A 17,414-nucleotide genomic window follows, 5' to 3' on the forward strand; every position below is an offset into this window, starting at 1 on the left:
AAGTAATCCTTTGTTATAGAATCATTCTTTACATTAAATAAGCTTTGCTTCCTCTTTAGGTCTTCATTAAAAACTTAGGAAAAAACATTTTTACTTTTAAATGAATTGTATTGACTGAGAATTGCCCAGAATTCCACAGAATACACTATTGTGTGAGTCTCTTCATTATTTTTCAGGCAAGCCTACTGAAGGATTTCTAAGCATGTGTTCTTACAATTCCAATGAATTAGTTTCAGTATACAACATGCAAAATCAACAACTGAAAGTTTCATCTTCAGAATCAAACACAGGTTATTTGTGCCAGAGTTTTCTCCTTGGTATCTGTCACTGTGACTACCAATATATTATTCTAAATATCACTTCTCTCCCCATACAGTTACAGATACTCAAATAAACCAGTATTATTTTAGACATGTGTAAGAATTCATTTCCATCCTGAGAGAAGGAGATTCCTAAACTGGGAACGGTGGGAGAAGAGTAGACACAGAAGAAAAACTTAAGATTCTCAATACATTTCCAGCTAACTTAATTACAAGAGACTGGAATGATCAAGGCTAAACCTATTTTACTCTAAACCATCTTCAGTAAAGCAAATGTTTCATTTTGTCTCGCCTTTCTTTTGGAATAGAGTCCTCTCAGGTCCAACATAGCTAGATGACATGGCATATTTGATACATGGAAGTCAACTGAAATTAGCAATACCTTGATGACTTTATAATTCTTTATAATGTGGAAATAACAGCTTTCAGAACAATCTTTGAACAGTTATTTTGATAGCATTAGCTTCCTTAAAACAAAGCAGGAAGATACATACATATGTTCCAGAGTCCAACATAGCTTATGAATGTCCAAATCTATTCCATAAAGCCAAGATGAGGAAATTAGTTAATACACATCAAGTGCTTAGAATAGTGTCTGGCACACAGCCAGCCCTCAGTACATGGTAGTTATTACAACTCTCCATGCCCCACCTTGACCTGCTTTATGTGCCTTGAAAAGCACAGGAGAACAAGTGAGAGAGAAAAGAGAAAAGACACCCCCCCCACTTTGATGCTCATGTACCATAACCACCCAAGTCCATCTCTCACAGAAGAGGGGACTAAATTACTCTTCTGTTGGGTTCCTTATATAAAACCAACTCCAAGAATGCCAAGCATAGAAGGATGGCCAGTATAATCCAAAAAGCCAATCTGGTAAGTCAATTATTACTAATCCTCAGCAGATCTGAAGGATTGCTGTGAGTTAAAATATGGATTCAGAGGAGGCATTCCACCGGCAACGGAAAGAAAACCAGATCAGTTAGAGACCAGGGAAACACCAGAGAAGATTAATGGAATGAGACTGACCAAGGAGTGAGTTCTCAGACACCTCAGGCAGACACGACATCCCTAGCAGCAATACTAGCAGGGCGACAACTTGGGAGAATCAACCCTTCCAGGACTTCACACCCCCTTTTGATGTGTGTGTGGTTTATTCAGCCGAGCCTACAGGACTCCTTTAGAGTCCTTTCCTACTCTGACGGTTTGTAATTCTAAAGAGTGCTGGGATTGAGCCAGCGGTGGTGTCTAAATGAGGAGTGCCAGATTTGAATGTTTTGTGCACGACTGTAAAATGTGAAAGAAAAGGAACCCAGAATTTATTTCAAGTATAAAATGGAATAAACTCCCAATGTAAACTATTTACATGCTCTCTGAGACTTTAGAAACAGGCTTCAGAATGCTTTCTAGTAAAGAAGGCTCTTTTTAAAAATTACAGTTGAAGTAAATAGGAGATGAGCACTTCGGAATCTCTGCCCCATCCTCAGTGGTTTGGTAACATACCAAGATCTGTTCAGAGCCTCATCTGTACCCTTTGTCCACAGGCTAAGTGTAGAAGAGAAAGAACTGGCTCCACTGAGAACTCCGCTCTGTTTACAGGACTGGCAGGAAACCATGCAAATGGACCTGCCAGGGCTCCCAGCTTCTCTCGGATATAAAATTCAGCTCTGCCTCCATTCATGTTTTAATTGATCTTTATGCTACAGAATTCAAGTCCCTTCTTTCTATAATAGAAGGTCAATATACAATATTTAGAAAGGACAGAAGGGTAAAAGAAAAAGAGAGCTGATTCAGAGGGGTCAACATATGTCCTGCAAGTAGGTACATCTTTCTACTCGAAGCCAAAGATCTTCCAAGTGAATGGCCCAGAAGCTGAGCCATGAAGTAACATGGCCAGTCATATGGCTGAGCCTGCAAGACCGTGCATCCAGGTCGAGGGCTGGGGCTGTAGGACAGGGCCCAAATAAGGTAAATTTTGGAACAGCTGGAGTACAGACAATACTACGTAGAAATAGTAAGGTATTGTCATATGTCAGATGTTATTTTTGTTTTTTCATAATTTCAACTTCATCATTTTATTTTTTTAAAAGATTTTTATTTATTTATCTGACAGAAGAGAGACAGCAAGAGAGGGAACACAAGCAGGGGGAGTGGGAGAGGGAGCAGGGAGCCCACTGTGGGGCTCAATCCCAGGACCCTGGGATCATGACCTGAGCCGAAGGCAGAAGCTTAACGACTGAGTTACCCGGGTGCCCCTCAATGTCATCATTTTAAATAGCATGTGCTGATTAAAGCAAATAAAGTGTTGTATTTTTAAGCCCCCTGACTTTGTAACCCCGAGGCGTCTACACAGCCTTGTCTGTGTACAATCTTCAAACATAAGATGACAAACACAATGGCTTCAAGTCTCCCGTGTTTTCTGAAAGGATCTAATATTTTTTTGTACAGTGTTAGACTTAACCATTCTGACTTCATCTCACCAAGAGGACCATTTCACTAAACACGGCAAAGAAAACGTTAGTCTCCATTTCTGTATTGTTCAAAACATCTGAAAGTATGTAATAAATGCTTGTTCAATGAGTGAATAAACGAGTATGGGACTTACTCCAGCTATTCCATTGAGATAACCAAAGCAATAAATCACAACAAACATCATTCTATTTCATTTCTGCAAGCTGACTGTATGTACATAAACCACATATCAAATATTCTTAATTGAGTCACAATAACATGCAGTCTGACTGCACAGACATATTTGACATTGGAATGTCAGAATATGTAACGAAGAATATTCAACTAAAGGAAAAAAATGCTCATTTTATATATCACATGTGTTTAACAAAATTTTCCTATGTATAGTCAAGGAAACAATTTGTATCACTCAGATGAATCTGGTCACCGATTCTGACGGGACACACAAGCATGCAGGGTTGGGGGGTTCCCCACACTACCAATTCAATTCTGACACTATTTCCCCAGAGAGAGCATCAGATCCCACAGATGGAGGTCTCAGTCCTGTAAGACTGCCAATCCCTCCTCCTCCCCACTCCTTATGCCAGCCCCAAGTCCAGGTTGTCCCTTATACTTTAGAGACTGGAGGTTCCAAACCCCACCCTTTGGATTTGATTAATTTGCTAGAGCAGTAAGTTCACAGAACTCTAAGAAACATTTGACTTACTAGATTACCGGTTTATTATGAAAAGATGTAACTCAGGTGCAGCCAGATGGTAGAAGTGCATAAGGCAAAGTATATGCGTAAGGGCATGATGCTTGCATGCTCTCTCGGGGTGCACCATTCTCCTGGCACCTCCATGTGTTCCCCAACCCAGAAGCTCTTCGAACCCTATCCTTTTGGGTTTTTTGGAAGCTCAGTTACACAGACATTACTGATTAAGTCACTGCCATTGGTGACAAGAGTTCAATTTCCACACCCACTCCCTTCCCAGGACGTCATGGGGGGAGAGGAGTGGAGGTTATGGGAATGAGAGTTCCAACCCTCTAATCACATGGTTGATACCCTGGCAACCATTCCCATCCTTAGTGCTTTCCAAAAGTCACCTCATTAACACAACTCAAGACACCTTTACGGCTGTCTTTGCTTAGGAAATTCCAAAGGTTTTTGGAGCCCTGTGCCAGAAACCACAATCAAAACCGAATACATATTTAGTCAATATCACAATCATATAATTAAGCACTAACATCAATCACAAGTTGAAAAAACAAAATATGAACATTTTACCTGAACGTCTTTGTATTTGTCTCGTAAGTCCAAGAGCCGGTGATAAGCTTTAATGGCTTCTGAAAATTCCCCAACATCAGTGCTAGTGAGAATGTAGTTTTCCCAGATCTGCCAGTGTTCATAGTTGCACTTGAGAGCTTCTTGCAAAGTTCTAAAAGCTTTTTCTCTGTTGAAGGTCAGATTTTAAAGAGAATGATAATGAATAATCATAGCTAAAGAAACCATAGCTTCAGGCATAAAATGCTAATGTGAACTTTCTGTCAGTCCTTAGTCACTCATGTTAATAAACAGAATTTGAAACCCAAACAACCCCAAACCACCTCAAATTTCCCTACAAAATTTTTTAAAATTTTAAAGGAGCTCATACGGGACCAATGAATCACTGCCTCTGAAGCTAATAATACACTATACGTTGATTGAATTTAAATTAAAAATAAATAAATAGGGGCGCCTGGGTGGCTCAGTGGGTTAAGCGTCTGCCTTCGGCTCAGGTCATGATCTCGGGGTCCTGGGATTGAGCCCCTCAGCGGGCTCTCTGCTCAGTGGGGAGCCTGCTTCCTCCTCTCTCTCTGCCTGCCTCTCTGCCTACTTGTGATCTCTGTCTGTCAAATAAATAAATAAAATCTTATAAATAAATAAATAAATAAATAAATAAATAAAATATAAATTTTAAAGGAGCAAGAAATTGCAAAACATAAACAGGTAGAAACGAAACAAGGACAGGGAGATGTAAATAAAAACCAGTTGGAAATTTTGGAATTGAAAGAGACATTTGAAACAAACAAACAAAACCTCAATAGGGGACAGAACACTAGACTGCACACAAGGAGAAAACTGATGAACTAGAAAGCAATAGTGAGAAATCCACGAGGAATGCAGATTAAAAAATAAAAGAGGGGCGCCTGGGTGGCTCAGTGGGTTAAAGCCTCTGCCTTCAGCTCAGGTCATGATCCCAGGGTCCTGGGATCGAGCCCCACGTCAGGCTCTCTGCTCAGTGGGGAGCCTGCTTCCTCCTCTCTCTGCCTGTCTCTCTGCTTACTTGTCACCTCTGTCTGTCAAATAAATAAATAAAATCTTAAAAAAACAAATAAAATAAAAGAGCAATAAGGAGAGGAAAGTATGAGAGGTAAGGCTCAAACATACATTTGATAGACATGCCATCATAAACAGATACAGAAAATGTCAGGACAAGGTATTTGAAAAGATAGAGCTGAGCATTTCCCACAACTGAACAAAGATGGAAATTCTATGATCAAAAGTATATTTTTGTACCAAATTTTATAAATAAAGACAAACAACACCTAGGTATATTGTATGAAATTGCAAAACATAAAGATAATCCTAAAACCTACAAAAGAATGACAATGAGAATGGCAGATATTTCATTAGCAACAAAAGATGTAGAAAACAACAGACTAGTACATGTAAAGCACTGCATGAAAATAATTGTCAAGCCTAAAATTTTATAACCAGCTAAACTTACTACTCAAGAGTAAATGAGAAGTCAAACACTTTCAGATGTACAAGGACTAAGTTTATCATCTACTCCCCCTAACTTAAAAGAACTATTGAAGGACCCTCTCTTGCAAAAATAAAAGGGAATTCAGACAGAAAGAAAGGGATACAATAAATGATCAATGGTGAGAACAGAAATTGATGAAATATGTCATTATATTTAACAAATTATTGAGAACAAAAATTACTAGTTGTTTGTGGAAAAAAAGTATAACTGACCATAGTCTCCAAAATTAAGTAAGAAATCAACAGTAAATAGCTAAAGTATATATATGCCTGGAAACTTAAAGATGCACTCCTAAAAAAAAAAAAGAAAGAAAGAAAGAAAAGAAAAGGAAACCACAGTGAGGAAACAAAGAGACTCATATTAGAAAATAAAAAATATTTAGAATTTTGAAAGTACTATATATCACCAACTGCAGGACATAACGAAAGCAGTATTTTTAGAGGGAAATTTGTGATCTTAAGTGCATTTATTACAAAAAATGACAATAAATTAGTAAAAACATTCAACTTAACATTATAGAAAAAAACAAACTTAGGAAAGAAGAAAATAATAAATTAAATATAATGAAAGAATAGAAATGATTAACAAAACCAAAAGCTGGCTTTTAGGAAAAAAAAATGAGACAAATGTGTAACTAAATTCCATTTAGAATAAAAGAAAATGGCACAAATAACATTGGTAATTTTTTGAAAAAAAAAAAAAAAGTGAATGCTATGAACAAATTATACAAATGAGCTAAAGAAACAGAAAGCCAAATAAATCAATTAAAATTAAAACAAAGGTAGGCAATTTTACAGAAAAGGCATACCAAACCATTAAGGAATTCTTATACAAGCCACTTCAGAAAAGAGAAAAAGACTATTAAAACTTGATACCAACAAGGGAATCAATAGAACTTCATGTCACCTTTTCTAGAAGTTTAACATCTCAGCAAACAAAAAGATGCTTAATGCTTTACTCCCCTGTCCGGACAAGATTATAATTCCTTTATGGAACATGAATATTTCACTGGACAATTACAGTAACCTTCTTCAAATGTATGCTGTCAATCTCCTTTTCCAAAGCCATTTTGAGTTTGTTAATTTAGGACTACCAGGTCCACCTCCGTTTCCTTGCTGAGTCCCACTGTGTTTCAACGAGGCATCTCCCCCTCCATGACTTTAAGGCAAATTTTGGAGGGGATAATGGAGATTGTTCTGGCCATCCCAGGCCATTGCTCTGAGAATCACTCCATGAATCATTTAATCAATTTCTAATATACCTATGGTACCAATCACAATAACATCCTTACGGTCAAGTCCTTTTTGTCTTCTCATTAGCAGCCAATTCACTGCAGTTTAATTTTTTTATTCTCTACATTAAACAATTTACCTAAAGTGGTTATGGAACCTACTGATTCATTTATCCCTTGGCCCACCATCTTTCAGAGTTAAAAATGAAGGTACCCTTGCTGTAACCCTTCTTCAAATTTAGCCTTAAATTGTTTGGGGAGAGAGAGAGAGAGAGAGAGTGTGTGTGTGTGTGTGTGTGTGCGCGCGCGTGTGTGTGGTGTATCTTTTTCCCTTTCTTGGTTCTGCTCCCTACTCCCATCTCCCACGTAACAACTGCCCTCAGCAGTCGTAGACTGAGACTGCAGTTCTCCCATCTGCATGGGGGTGGGTGAGGCTGGCCTGTTGGAACAGAACTTGACAGGCACCAGTCCAGGCAGGAGGACTATCCTTTGTCTTACATGTCCTCTCATCCATTGACCACAATCTCCTGGCCTTGAAGTTTTTGCTATGAATTCCTTTTTCCTAAGTGTGGCTTCTTCGTAAGGATCTTCAGTTCAGGATTCACTTATCGAGCCCACAATGGTTGTAACACTGTGCTATAAAAGTTAAAGATGGAAGATTTTCCCAAAGGACTGGCAGGGATATGATGCCTGGGGAACCAGATGAAATAGCAAAAAGAACGTGTTAGGAAGAACCCCGGGAGAGCAAGGGGACAGACAAGATGGTTAAAGGGTCCCTCTTGGGCATGGACAGGATTCTTTTGAGAGAAGCGGTCATAATTTACCCCTGATGTAACAATCTCATGAGTCAAAACTGAGCTATGTCTGGAACTGCAGCAAAGAAAGGAAAGAGCAAAAAGGCAAGAATAAAGCGGTGATTCACCTTTGACCTTATAACCCCACTTTTACACAAAAACCTATTTGTGGAGTTGCAGGAAGACCAGAAAGCACCAAAAAGAAGTTGAACAATGTGCAGTACCCGCTATGAGGGAAAGCGGAATTCTTAGGGTTAATGGGCTGGAAAACAAGGTAGAGTATCAAAAGCCTCACTACATACAGAGTTATCAGGGTTACCAGAAAAACCCACTGAGATCACTCTACAACTATGACAGGGATTTCCCCTGCCCCTTGCTTTAAACCAAAAGGTCCCTAGGGAATTTTAACACAATCACTTGCAATCAGGAACATAATACTATTTTCCAAAGAGTGCAGTAGAAAAAACAGTACTTTATTTATGTAGTTTGTCATCCAAGAGCAGCAGAAGTATTTCAGTGTAATGTGGATTTAATGATATCTTCAGAAGTATCTTGTGAATCCACAAAGAAAAATTAAATTAGGCTTGAAAATAAGGCCAAATGAAAATGGAAACAGATCCATCCTCTCCTTCATTCACTAAAACTCTGGCAATACCAATCCTTGTCTCTTCCTTTTCTTTGGCTTTTTATGGCCGGTCAATAAGGCCAGTTGGTTGTCCCCTTTATAAATTGGCATGTGCCCCTTTTTTTCCAGACTAGTTATCTCCCGCCTGGACTGTTACAACAGCTGTCTCCTGACTGGGTTTCCAGACCCCAGTTTCCTCTCTAGTCTGTCTCACACCGCCACCAGATAAACCTTCCCCAAAAGCTTCTTTCTTCATGAAACTGCCCCCATTGAAAGCTCTGGCATCTTACTGCCAATGGGACGATCTCAACTCGTTAGTCAGATCATCAGAACACACTGCAATTTGACTCCAACCTTCTCTGTCTCTACAGACCTCACTATAATCCACGGCTGGTGTAGGTTACTCGCTCTGCATGTGATCACATTTCCCTTTGCCTGAGAGGTTTTCCTCTGTCCCTTCTACCCCTTCTTCAAATTTTAGCTTGAGTCCAGCATTCTCTCAGAGGAGTTCTGGAACCAGGACCATAATCCTTCTCTCTTCTGAGACCCACACACAGTGTCTGGCATAGAATGAGGGTTCTACAAATATCACCTATGGTTATTATAGCTCTCCTTCTATTTCCCACTTGATATTTACCATGCACGACTTCTAAAATAACACAGCCTGATATTTTATTTTTTAAATCTATAATTCCTGAAGACACTGGTTCACATTTATATTTCTCAGTAATACCCAATACACAGCAAGCAATCAAGAAGAATACACCAATTGCGTTGACCAACTACAGGTATGCATCCTCTTATCGTGTAATGGAATTTAGGATGCAAAACGTCAGTATCAAATGAAGATTCCAAATAATATTTCTTATTTTATTACATAGTAAATGCTTTAGAAAAATAAACTACATTGAGAATTCAAATGGCTATAGTAAGTCATTATAATTCAAAGGTATGGATGGGCCTGGGGGAAAGGAGTAAAGGCACTAAGTTCAGTGGAAGAAAATCTTGTTCATTTTGGAAACTGAGTTCTTCATATTTGTTTGATGTACTTACTTTTGTTTTAGTCGGATATAGGAAGTTGATAAATTGTTCCAAGCTTCAGCATTCTGAAATGATAGAGAACTCAGTTATAGGCTATTCTCATTTAGGTAATAAAATAGTTCCTACAACCCAAAGTATAACATGTTTTTCTAGTCCAAGAGGTGCTCTTTACAATCACAATTTTCATAAGGTATGTTTAAGGTATATGAGACAATGAAATAAATTAAACTTAACTTTCCAATTTAAAACAAAAGTACTCAACAAACTGACATAACTATTATAGCACTCAGTTGGAATTTAGCTAAGATTTCCAAATTTAAATTTCCAAAGTAACAGGATAATCTGCAATATAATTTACACAATATATAGATTTATTACAAATCCAAGGTGATGCAGAATATTATTTATCATATCTTAAAGCCTTTGCTATTTTACCATCATCCTTCATCAGATAGGAGAAGAAAGGAGTATGTGTTCTCCAGTGTTATTTCTAAGTATTTCATCAATCAAATGTATTTCTCTACCTATTCCTCTGTGCAATGACAAAAATAAAGTTGTTACATAAATGTTGAATGATATGAATTATGTTTGTTCCTCTCTGTTCAGCTCTTTATAAAATATAGAGTATATAGTTTTCAAGTTCATATGTGTGATTTAAAAATTAAGTGGCAATGGACCTCTGCTTGCAGACATAGCACAGCTAGTACCAGACTGGGCTTATTACCATAAAAAGCTACAAGCTGGACAAAATTTAGGGAATTGTTTTTGAAAAGTCACACAACAAGCAGCATGGGGCTATGACCCTTGAGAGATGGTAAACTGAGAGAGGTCTCAACAATCAACCTATACCTCCATCTAGAGGCACTTTCAAGGCTCAGTACAGAGAGGTAGAAACCAAAAGAAGCACAGCAAGTCTTGCTGGGATTAAGAAAGAGACCAGAGTTCAGGACTCAAAAGCTCGCCAGAACTTGCAGGGCAAAAAACAGGGAAGTGAGATCTGTGCAGAGAATAAGCTCCAGAAACATCAATAAGTTTCTCCTAAAGTCCTTGGCTGAATATTAAGCTATATATGTGCCAGGTAAAACTTGAGGCCAGGCAGAGGGCAACAACCAGAAAGCCATGAGCTGTAATGGAAATTCTGAAGGACACACAATGCTAGGAGCTCTTTAATTTCCAACCAACTGGAGTGGGGAACTCTCACTGTTCACAAATGGCGTTAAGTTCAACCACCAAAACCACCAAGAGCTATATTGTATCGTAAAAGAAGGGTGATTACAACCCTAGAATAAGGACAATTCGGGACCAACCCTAACAAAGGTTTAAAATAAAACTGATCCACAAGCCAAATGCTAAAATAAAGCTCTACCTTCCTTAAGGGAAAGCAATAAAACCCAGAAACTCAACAACACAGCATCCACGATGTGTAGGATACAATAAAAAATATTGGTAGACATGCAAACGAACAAGAAAATGTATCCGTAACCAAAGAAAAAAATCAGTCAATAGAAACAGACAAAGAAATGAAAGAGATGTTGGGAGTACAAGGACTTGAAAACAGTTATTATAAATACAAACAAAGATATGAAGAAAGCATGAACATAATAAGGGAACAACTTGGGAATCTTAGCAGAGACATGAAAACTATAAAAAGGACCAAAAAAAAGTTTTTGAACTAAAAAAAAAAAAAATCATCTGAAATGATGTGTAGAGTTTTTAAGTTGAGAAATAATATCAGATTATTCTCAGGTGTACAACATAATGATATTATATATGTATAAACTATGAAATGATCACCATAAGTTTAGCCAACATGCACCACCACAGGTAGTGTGATGAATTTAATGAACAGATTTAACAGCAGACTGGACATAAATGTAAGAGCTAAAACAATACAACTCTAAAAGACAGAGGTAATACTTCATGACCTTAAATTTGGCAACGGATTCTTACATATGACACCAAAGACATGAGCAACAAAGAAAAAAACAGGTAAGTTGGACCTCGTCAAAACTAAAAACTGTGGTACTTCAAAAGGCACTATAAAGAAAATGAAAAACAATTTACAGAATGGGAGAAAAATTTTCAAATCATATATCCAATAATGAAGACTTCTATCCAGGATGTATAAAAAACCTCCTATGACTCAACATAAAAACAACTAACCCGATCTAAAAAGTGGGCAAAGGATATCAATAAGCATTTCTCCAAAGATGTGACACAAATGGCCAATAAGCACATGGGAAGATGCTCAACATTGCTAGCCGTCAGGGCGATGGAAAATGAAACCACCATGAGATGCCGCCTCCTTGGATGACTTGAATCAACAAGACAGGTGACAGCAAGTGCTGGTAAAGATCCCGAGAAACTGGGACCCCGCACATCTGCTGGTGGGTATGTAAAATGGTGATTCAGAAAACAGTCTGGCAGTTTCTCAGAATTGTGAACACACAGCTAACGTATCCAGGAATTCTACTAGGAGGTATGTACCCAAGAGAAAGAGAAAAGTATGTCCACCTAAAAACTTGTAAATGACTGTTCATAGCAACCTAATTTATCATAGCTAAAAAGTAAAAACAATCCAAATGTCCATCAACTGACGATCAAACAGGTAATGTGTGATATACCCACATAAAAGAATATTATTTGACCATAAAAGGGAAAGAAGTACTGATACAAGCAACAGCATGGATGAACTGTGAAAACACAGAACTAAGTGAAAGAAGCCACGAAAGACCACAGAGCATATGATTCCATTTATACAAAATGTCCAGAATAGGCAAATCTAGAGATAGAGTGTATTTTAGTGGTTGCCTGGGGCAGGAGGCGGAGGGTGGGGAGTGGAAGGTGTTTGGAAGAAATGAGGAGTGACCGCTAATGAGTACAGGGGGTTCTTTTTATGATAATAAAATGTTCTGAAATTGATTGTGACAATGGTTGCACAATTCTGAATATATTAAGAAATCCTCCTTTAAGTGGAGGAACTATATGGGATGTGAATTGTTTATCATCTCAGTAAAACTATTAAATATTAAAAGACTGTAAACAAAAAGAACTTTCTAGGAATGCAATTAACATATGCAGCATATGTTACTGAATGACAAAATAGATGTGATATTTTGCTATATACCTCAGTTAAGTATAATTTTGCCTAAAAAACTTGTATCAAAATTATTCCCATAAATAACTTAGCTATTATAAGAAGAAACTTATTTCTAGATTTATAAATCATTTACCTTAAGGTGTGACATTCTGTCAAAGGTATACTTTCTTCCAACACAAAAGGAACTGCTGTTCTTTCATTTTAACATAAAATCATAGAAAATTGGAATTTTTTGCCTTCTTTTATCTTTTTTTTTTTTTGAGAGAAGAACATTTAACATGAGATCTACCCTCTCTACAAAATTTTAAGTATACAACACAGTACTGTTAACCATAGGCTCCATGTTGTACAGAGAATCTCTAGAACTTACTTATCTTGTAGAACTGAAACTATATGCCCACAGGAATTGCTATCCTGAACTACAGTATAATCCAAGTAACTCAGAGAATATCGAAGGGCTGTGAGAAGGAAAGCAGACAGAGCAAACTCACGTCGGGTTCGAGAGTCACACAACGCTGAAATGCCTTCGCTGAACCTCTGTAGTCTTCCAAGGCCAAATAGGCACAGCCAAGAGAAAACCACACCCCCAGCTGCAAGGATAAAAAGTCAAAGTCATTCAAACACATAGAGATATTTATAGGATATTTATTTTACACTTTACATTCATTTCCATTTGGGAAGTGGTGGTGGTGAATTTTTTCACATAATTTTCAAAACCACTACAACACCAAAAGCATGTGCAGTATCATGGCACATCTTTTCTGAGAAAAAGCATTCTTTGTGTTAACAAAACATGAATGCCATCCAGAGCTCTGTCTATAAACCCTCATACTATGAATGCGGGATTAATCTAAACTTTTTACTGAGTGTCAACTATCACAGTATCAGCAGATTCACAAAGGATAAATGTATGACAAACTTGAGAAGGAGAAAAACTCTTGCTTTCATCTTCAAGTCAGACCACAAACAATTCCGCAGTTTAGCCATGAGCAACTCACGTATCTGCTTAGGCATGCCTGAAAATAATTTGGAGAAAGCAGGCTGGGAATCTGGATTACCGAACAGCCCGTTGAAAATGGAAAGACCAACTTGAGTCAGCAAGATGTGTTAGCAAAGAGATTTAGAAAAAAACAGGTGAATTAGGAAGTAGCTATTGAAATTACAACAGAATTCTTCATATCACAGTGTTTCCTTAAAATTCAATAGCTTCTATCAAAAGGAAGATAAAACTGATAAAAATTCAATGAAATTAGTCAGAAATGCAGCTGTGGGGGTCAAGTTTGCTTTCCTTTCGGATACAGTTAGTAAGGGCAGCAGGAATAGGCGGCGGAGCTGCTGGCTGACTTGCAGGACAAAGGCAGGGAGCGGGCAGACAGGTTTGGTGGCACCCTTCAGGGTGGGAAAGGAAGTGAGGTGCTCTGTTATCTGTCCTTCCGTGGAGGCAGTGGGGAACACGGCCCACACACCCCTCCTCCCCCAGCCATTTCCACAAAACGTGTTCCATATGGCTAGTTGAGACCTGAATGGTTTTTAAGCAGATAAAGATTTTTAGCCGATAATTAGAGATAAGGCTTAGAAAGCAAACATCCTTGGGCAATTTAACACTTCGCCTTGAATTCAGGAGAGGCTATAAATAACTGCTATCAGGAGCCTTTATGGAGAACAGATTTTGTTCGAGGGACAGGTACTGGCTGAAAAGGGGGTGGGTGTATGTTTCGGGGGAGGGGAGAATGCTAGAGATACCAGGTTGAAGTGAAGTTAGAAGTTCACTTTTTCAAATCAAGGGACTACCAGAAACTGAAAAATGACCTCATCACACCTTCCTTCTGTCAATTATTTACAGAATGGAGAGACCAAACCATTGATGATACGTTCTGAGCGGGCCTAAAGTCTGATGCTAACTTATAAACGATACATAAAACAAGCTCTCTAACTTCTAACCAAAGTGCAAGTTTCAACATCTGTGTGTTATAGTTCATCAGATACAAGGTACACCTTTTTTTCACCATTTAACATCTCTGAAATAGATCTGACCCCTTGTCAGAGTTTATTGGAGGCATTTTTTTATACAAGGTGGCACTTAAAATAAATGTGCCTGTTACAACTGATGGCATCTTATATCCCATGAATTGTGGTCACAAGTTTACTTGGAAGGAGAGATACCTCACCCTGGGACTAAAGCAAGAACAATGATAACTGCCCTCAAAGTTCTCAAAATGCACGTGTCGTGCTTGCTCTCTGCAAACAAACTTTCCACAAAACTATTTTCCATGTGTTGTTATTTAAAAAAAAAAAAGAAAAAGCAAGTGTAAATTCAAGATGTAAATAAAGAGCTTTATTTTTCAATCCCACCTGTAAAGACAAAGGTTACAAATGTCTAAAATTAGTAATTACTCACAGCTCTAAAACAAGCTGGTGATAAGATTACTATTTACCTTTAAGGTTTTGAAACAAGCCAATGTTTTCTAACCAGGGTCTTAAAACCAAAATAAATTTAATGAAAATCAGGCAGATGACTTAATTTGATATATAGTATTATGGCTCTCTCTCTTTTTTTTTTTTTCCCCACTCTTGGCATTTGTGTTGTTGTTTTAATAATTTGCATCTGAAGGAAAATTCTAGGATCATTAATTGCTAGTAGATTCCATCTGTTGATAAGATATAATTACATAGGAGATGACTTGCACGCACCCTATTCTTTGAAATCATGAAATGGCTTTTTAAAAAACAAACTCTAAGATCTTCTAATTGCTTTTGGCTAACCCACTAAACCATAAATAATGTATTCATACCTTGCTTTTCCATTGAGGTCCTCAGAATTTGGAGGATTAAGGAGAATATTTGGTGCCTCTTACTTTCTTCATTTTAAACTATTACTTAAAACTATTACTCCCAATAGTGACTAGCATCTTGATTCAGGTCATGCTCTTAAGAATAGAACATCATAAAAGAAAAAAATCAAAAGCCTCAAAAAAACTTCAAGGATGATTCCCCAAATTAAAATTGTATATGCTTGAATCCCAGAGACCTCTACCTTCCAGTCGAGTGCAATCATGGGGGGATATGATGTTAGTGTCATCCCATTTTCTAGAAGGACATTTAAAAAGTAGAAGGGAACAGGTGAAATTAATTTTAGTGACATTTTATTTAACTCTACAAATCCAAATAGTGTCATTTCAACATGGTATCAGTATGCAGAATTATTGAAATATTTTATATTCATGGTTCTCGTACCAAGTCTTTGAAATCTGCTATGTATTCTGCACTTACAGCACATCTCAGTTTTGACTTTAGCTACATTTCAAGTGTGTTCGACTGCCAGACTGGCTAGTGGCCACCACACTGGGCAGCACTGTTCTACACGGTTTCTACAAAACACTGACAAAGACCCCAGCATGCCTTGCATCCCTCCCTTCTTTCTTCAGTAAAGATCTAGCTCCTTGGGACACATGGCTGGCTTGGTCGCTGGAGCATGGGACTCTTGATCTTGGGGTTGTGACTGTGAGCCCCACACTGAGTATAGAGATTACTTAAAAATAAAATCTTAAGGGGCGCCTGGGTGGCTCAGTGGGTTAAGCCTCTGCCTTCGCCTCGGGTCATGGTCTCAGGGTCCGTGGGATCAAGCCCCACATCGGGCTCTCTGCTCAGCAGGGAGCCTGCTTCCCTTTCTCTCTCTCTGCCTGCCTCTCTGCCTACTTGTGATCTCTGTCTGTCAAATAAATAAATAAAATCTTTTAAAAAAAAATCTACTTCTTCTGGCTGAGACCCTCCCTTAGGCTCCTACCTTTCATATGCTATAGTTTCGCCTATTCCTCTCTATACAATAGCAATCAGAATATTAGCACTTAATGAGCATGTACAATGTGTGCCAAGAATGGATACCAGGAGCTTTCCACACATTACCTCATTGCTTCCTCACAAGAGCCTCACAAGGTAGTAAACAGTACCCTCATTAGAGAGATGATAAGGGGTCACAAAGTCAGTTAGTGACACAGGACTGTCACTAACACAGTGACTGACCCAGTCAATGGGAGCGCAGAGCCCATGTCTTCTCCACGTGGCCACAGTGCCTCCCACTGTACCATTCTGCCCACATACAGCCAGGATTGATGGCAATACCATCCTTGTCACCAACACAGTGAGAGGGGAACAAAAGAACTCAGTCAACAGGGGCTGGAAAATTCAGCAGATCAATTTTTTAAGAACTGGAGTCTATCCCCTCAAAGCTCTCTTTAGGCAAGTGGACACTGATGAAGCACAAGGGATGACCATATTCAGGTGCAGGGAAGAGCTGAAAGGCAAACCTCTTATCAAAGGGACTGGGCAGGAACAGAGACAGAGAATCATCGGGCAGAGAAGCTGACTGGGACATCTGTAGAGCTTATTCCAGGGCAAACTGTGAAGGCAGGCTAGTTATCGGTAGGGCAATCCTCTTCAGAAGCTGACAGTCTAGCTTGTTTCTCTGAGGGAGCCAATACAGAAACACAAAAGCAGGACAACTACCTGTTTTGAATGTGAAGATATATGAACTTAAAGAATGGTTTTAAATTATTTTAAAAATAGGGGTGCCTGGGTGGCTCAGTCGTTAAGTGTCTGCCTTCGGCTCAGGTCATGATCCCAGGGGATTGGGATCGAGCCCTACATCAGGCTCCCTGCTTGACGGGAAGCCTGCTTCTCCCTCTCCCACGACCCCCCTGCTTGTGTTCCCTCTCTCGCTGTGTCTCTGTCAAATAAATAAATTAAATATTTTTAAAAATAAAATTATTTTAAAAATAATTAGCAAAGGACAAGAATGGTTGAGAAGGAGGTTTCTCTGAGTTCCTCTCACAAAGCCCCCTGGAAGAAGAGTGGAATAGAAGGGAAGACAGGTGAGTGGGATTCAAGAGGCTCGGAGTAACTTAACCTCGGAGTATCAGTCACCCAATTGTTAAATAGGGATTTGATGAAGCAAAAATTCCAAGGCTTCTTCACACCCAAGATCCTAAAAAACGCAGGGGTGACTGGGTTCAAAGGTATATTAGTGCCATCTAGTGGCAAAGTAAGTA

General features: G+C 38.6%; 1 protein-coding gene across 1 annotated transcript in view; it reads right to left on the reverse strand.

Moving 5' to 3' along the window:
- Nucleotides 1-17,414, reverse strand: part of TTC27 (tetratricopeptide repeat domain 27) — a 169,858-nt gene that overhangs the window by 22,433 nt on the left and 130,011 nt on the right. The window contains exons 14-16 of the mRNA XM_032881906.1: nucleotides 12,861-12,959; nucleotides 9,282-9,334; nucleotides 4,057-4,222 (exon numbers count right to left, since the gene is read on the reverse strand). Coding sequence (XP_032737797.1) covers nucleotides 4,057-4,222; nucleotides 9,282-9,334; nucleotides 12,861-12,959 — 318 coding nt within the window. The remainder of the gene's footprint in view (nucleotides 1-4,056; nucleotides 4,223-9,281; nucleotides 9,335-12,860; nucleotides 12,960-17,414) is intronic.

The sequence above is a fragment of the Lontra canadensis genome, unplaced genomic scaffold (genome assembly GCF_010015895.1).
Source record: "Lontra canadensis isolate GAN:19392208 unplaced genomic scaffold, GSC_riverotter_1.0 scaffold78, whole genome shotgun sequence".
Lineage (NCBI taxonomy): Eukaryota > Metazoa > Chordata > Mammalia > Carnivora > Mustelidae > Lontra > Lontra canadensis.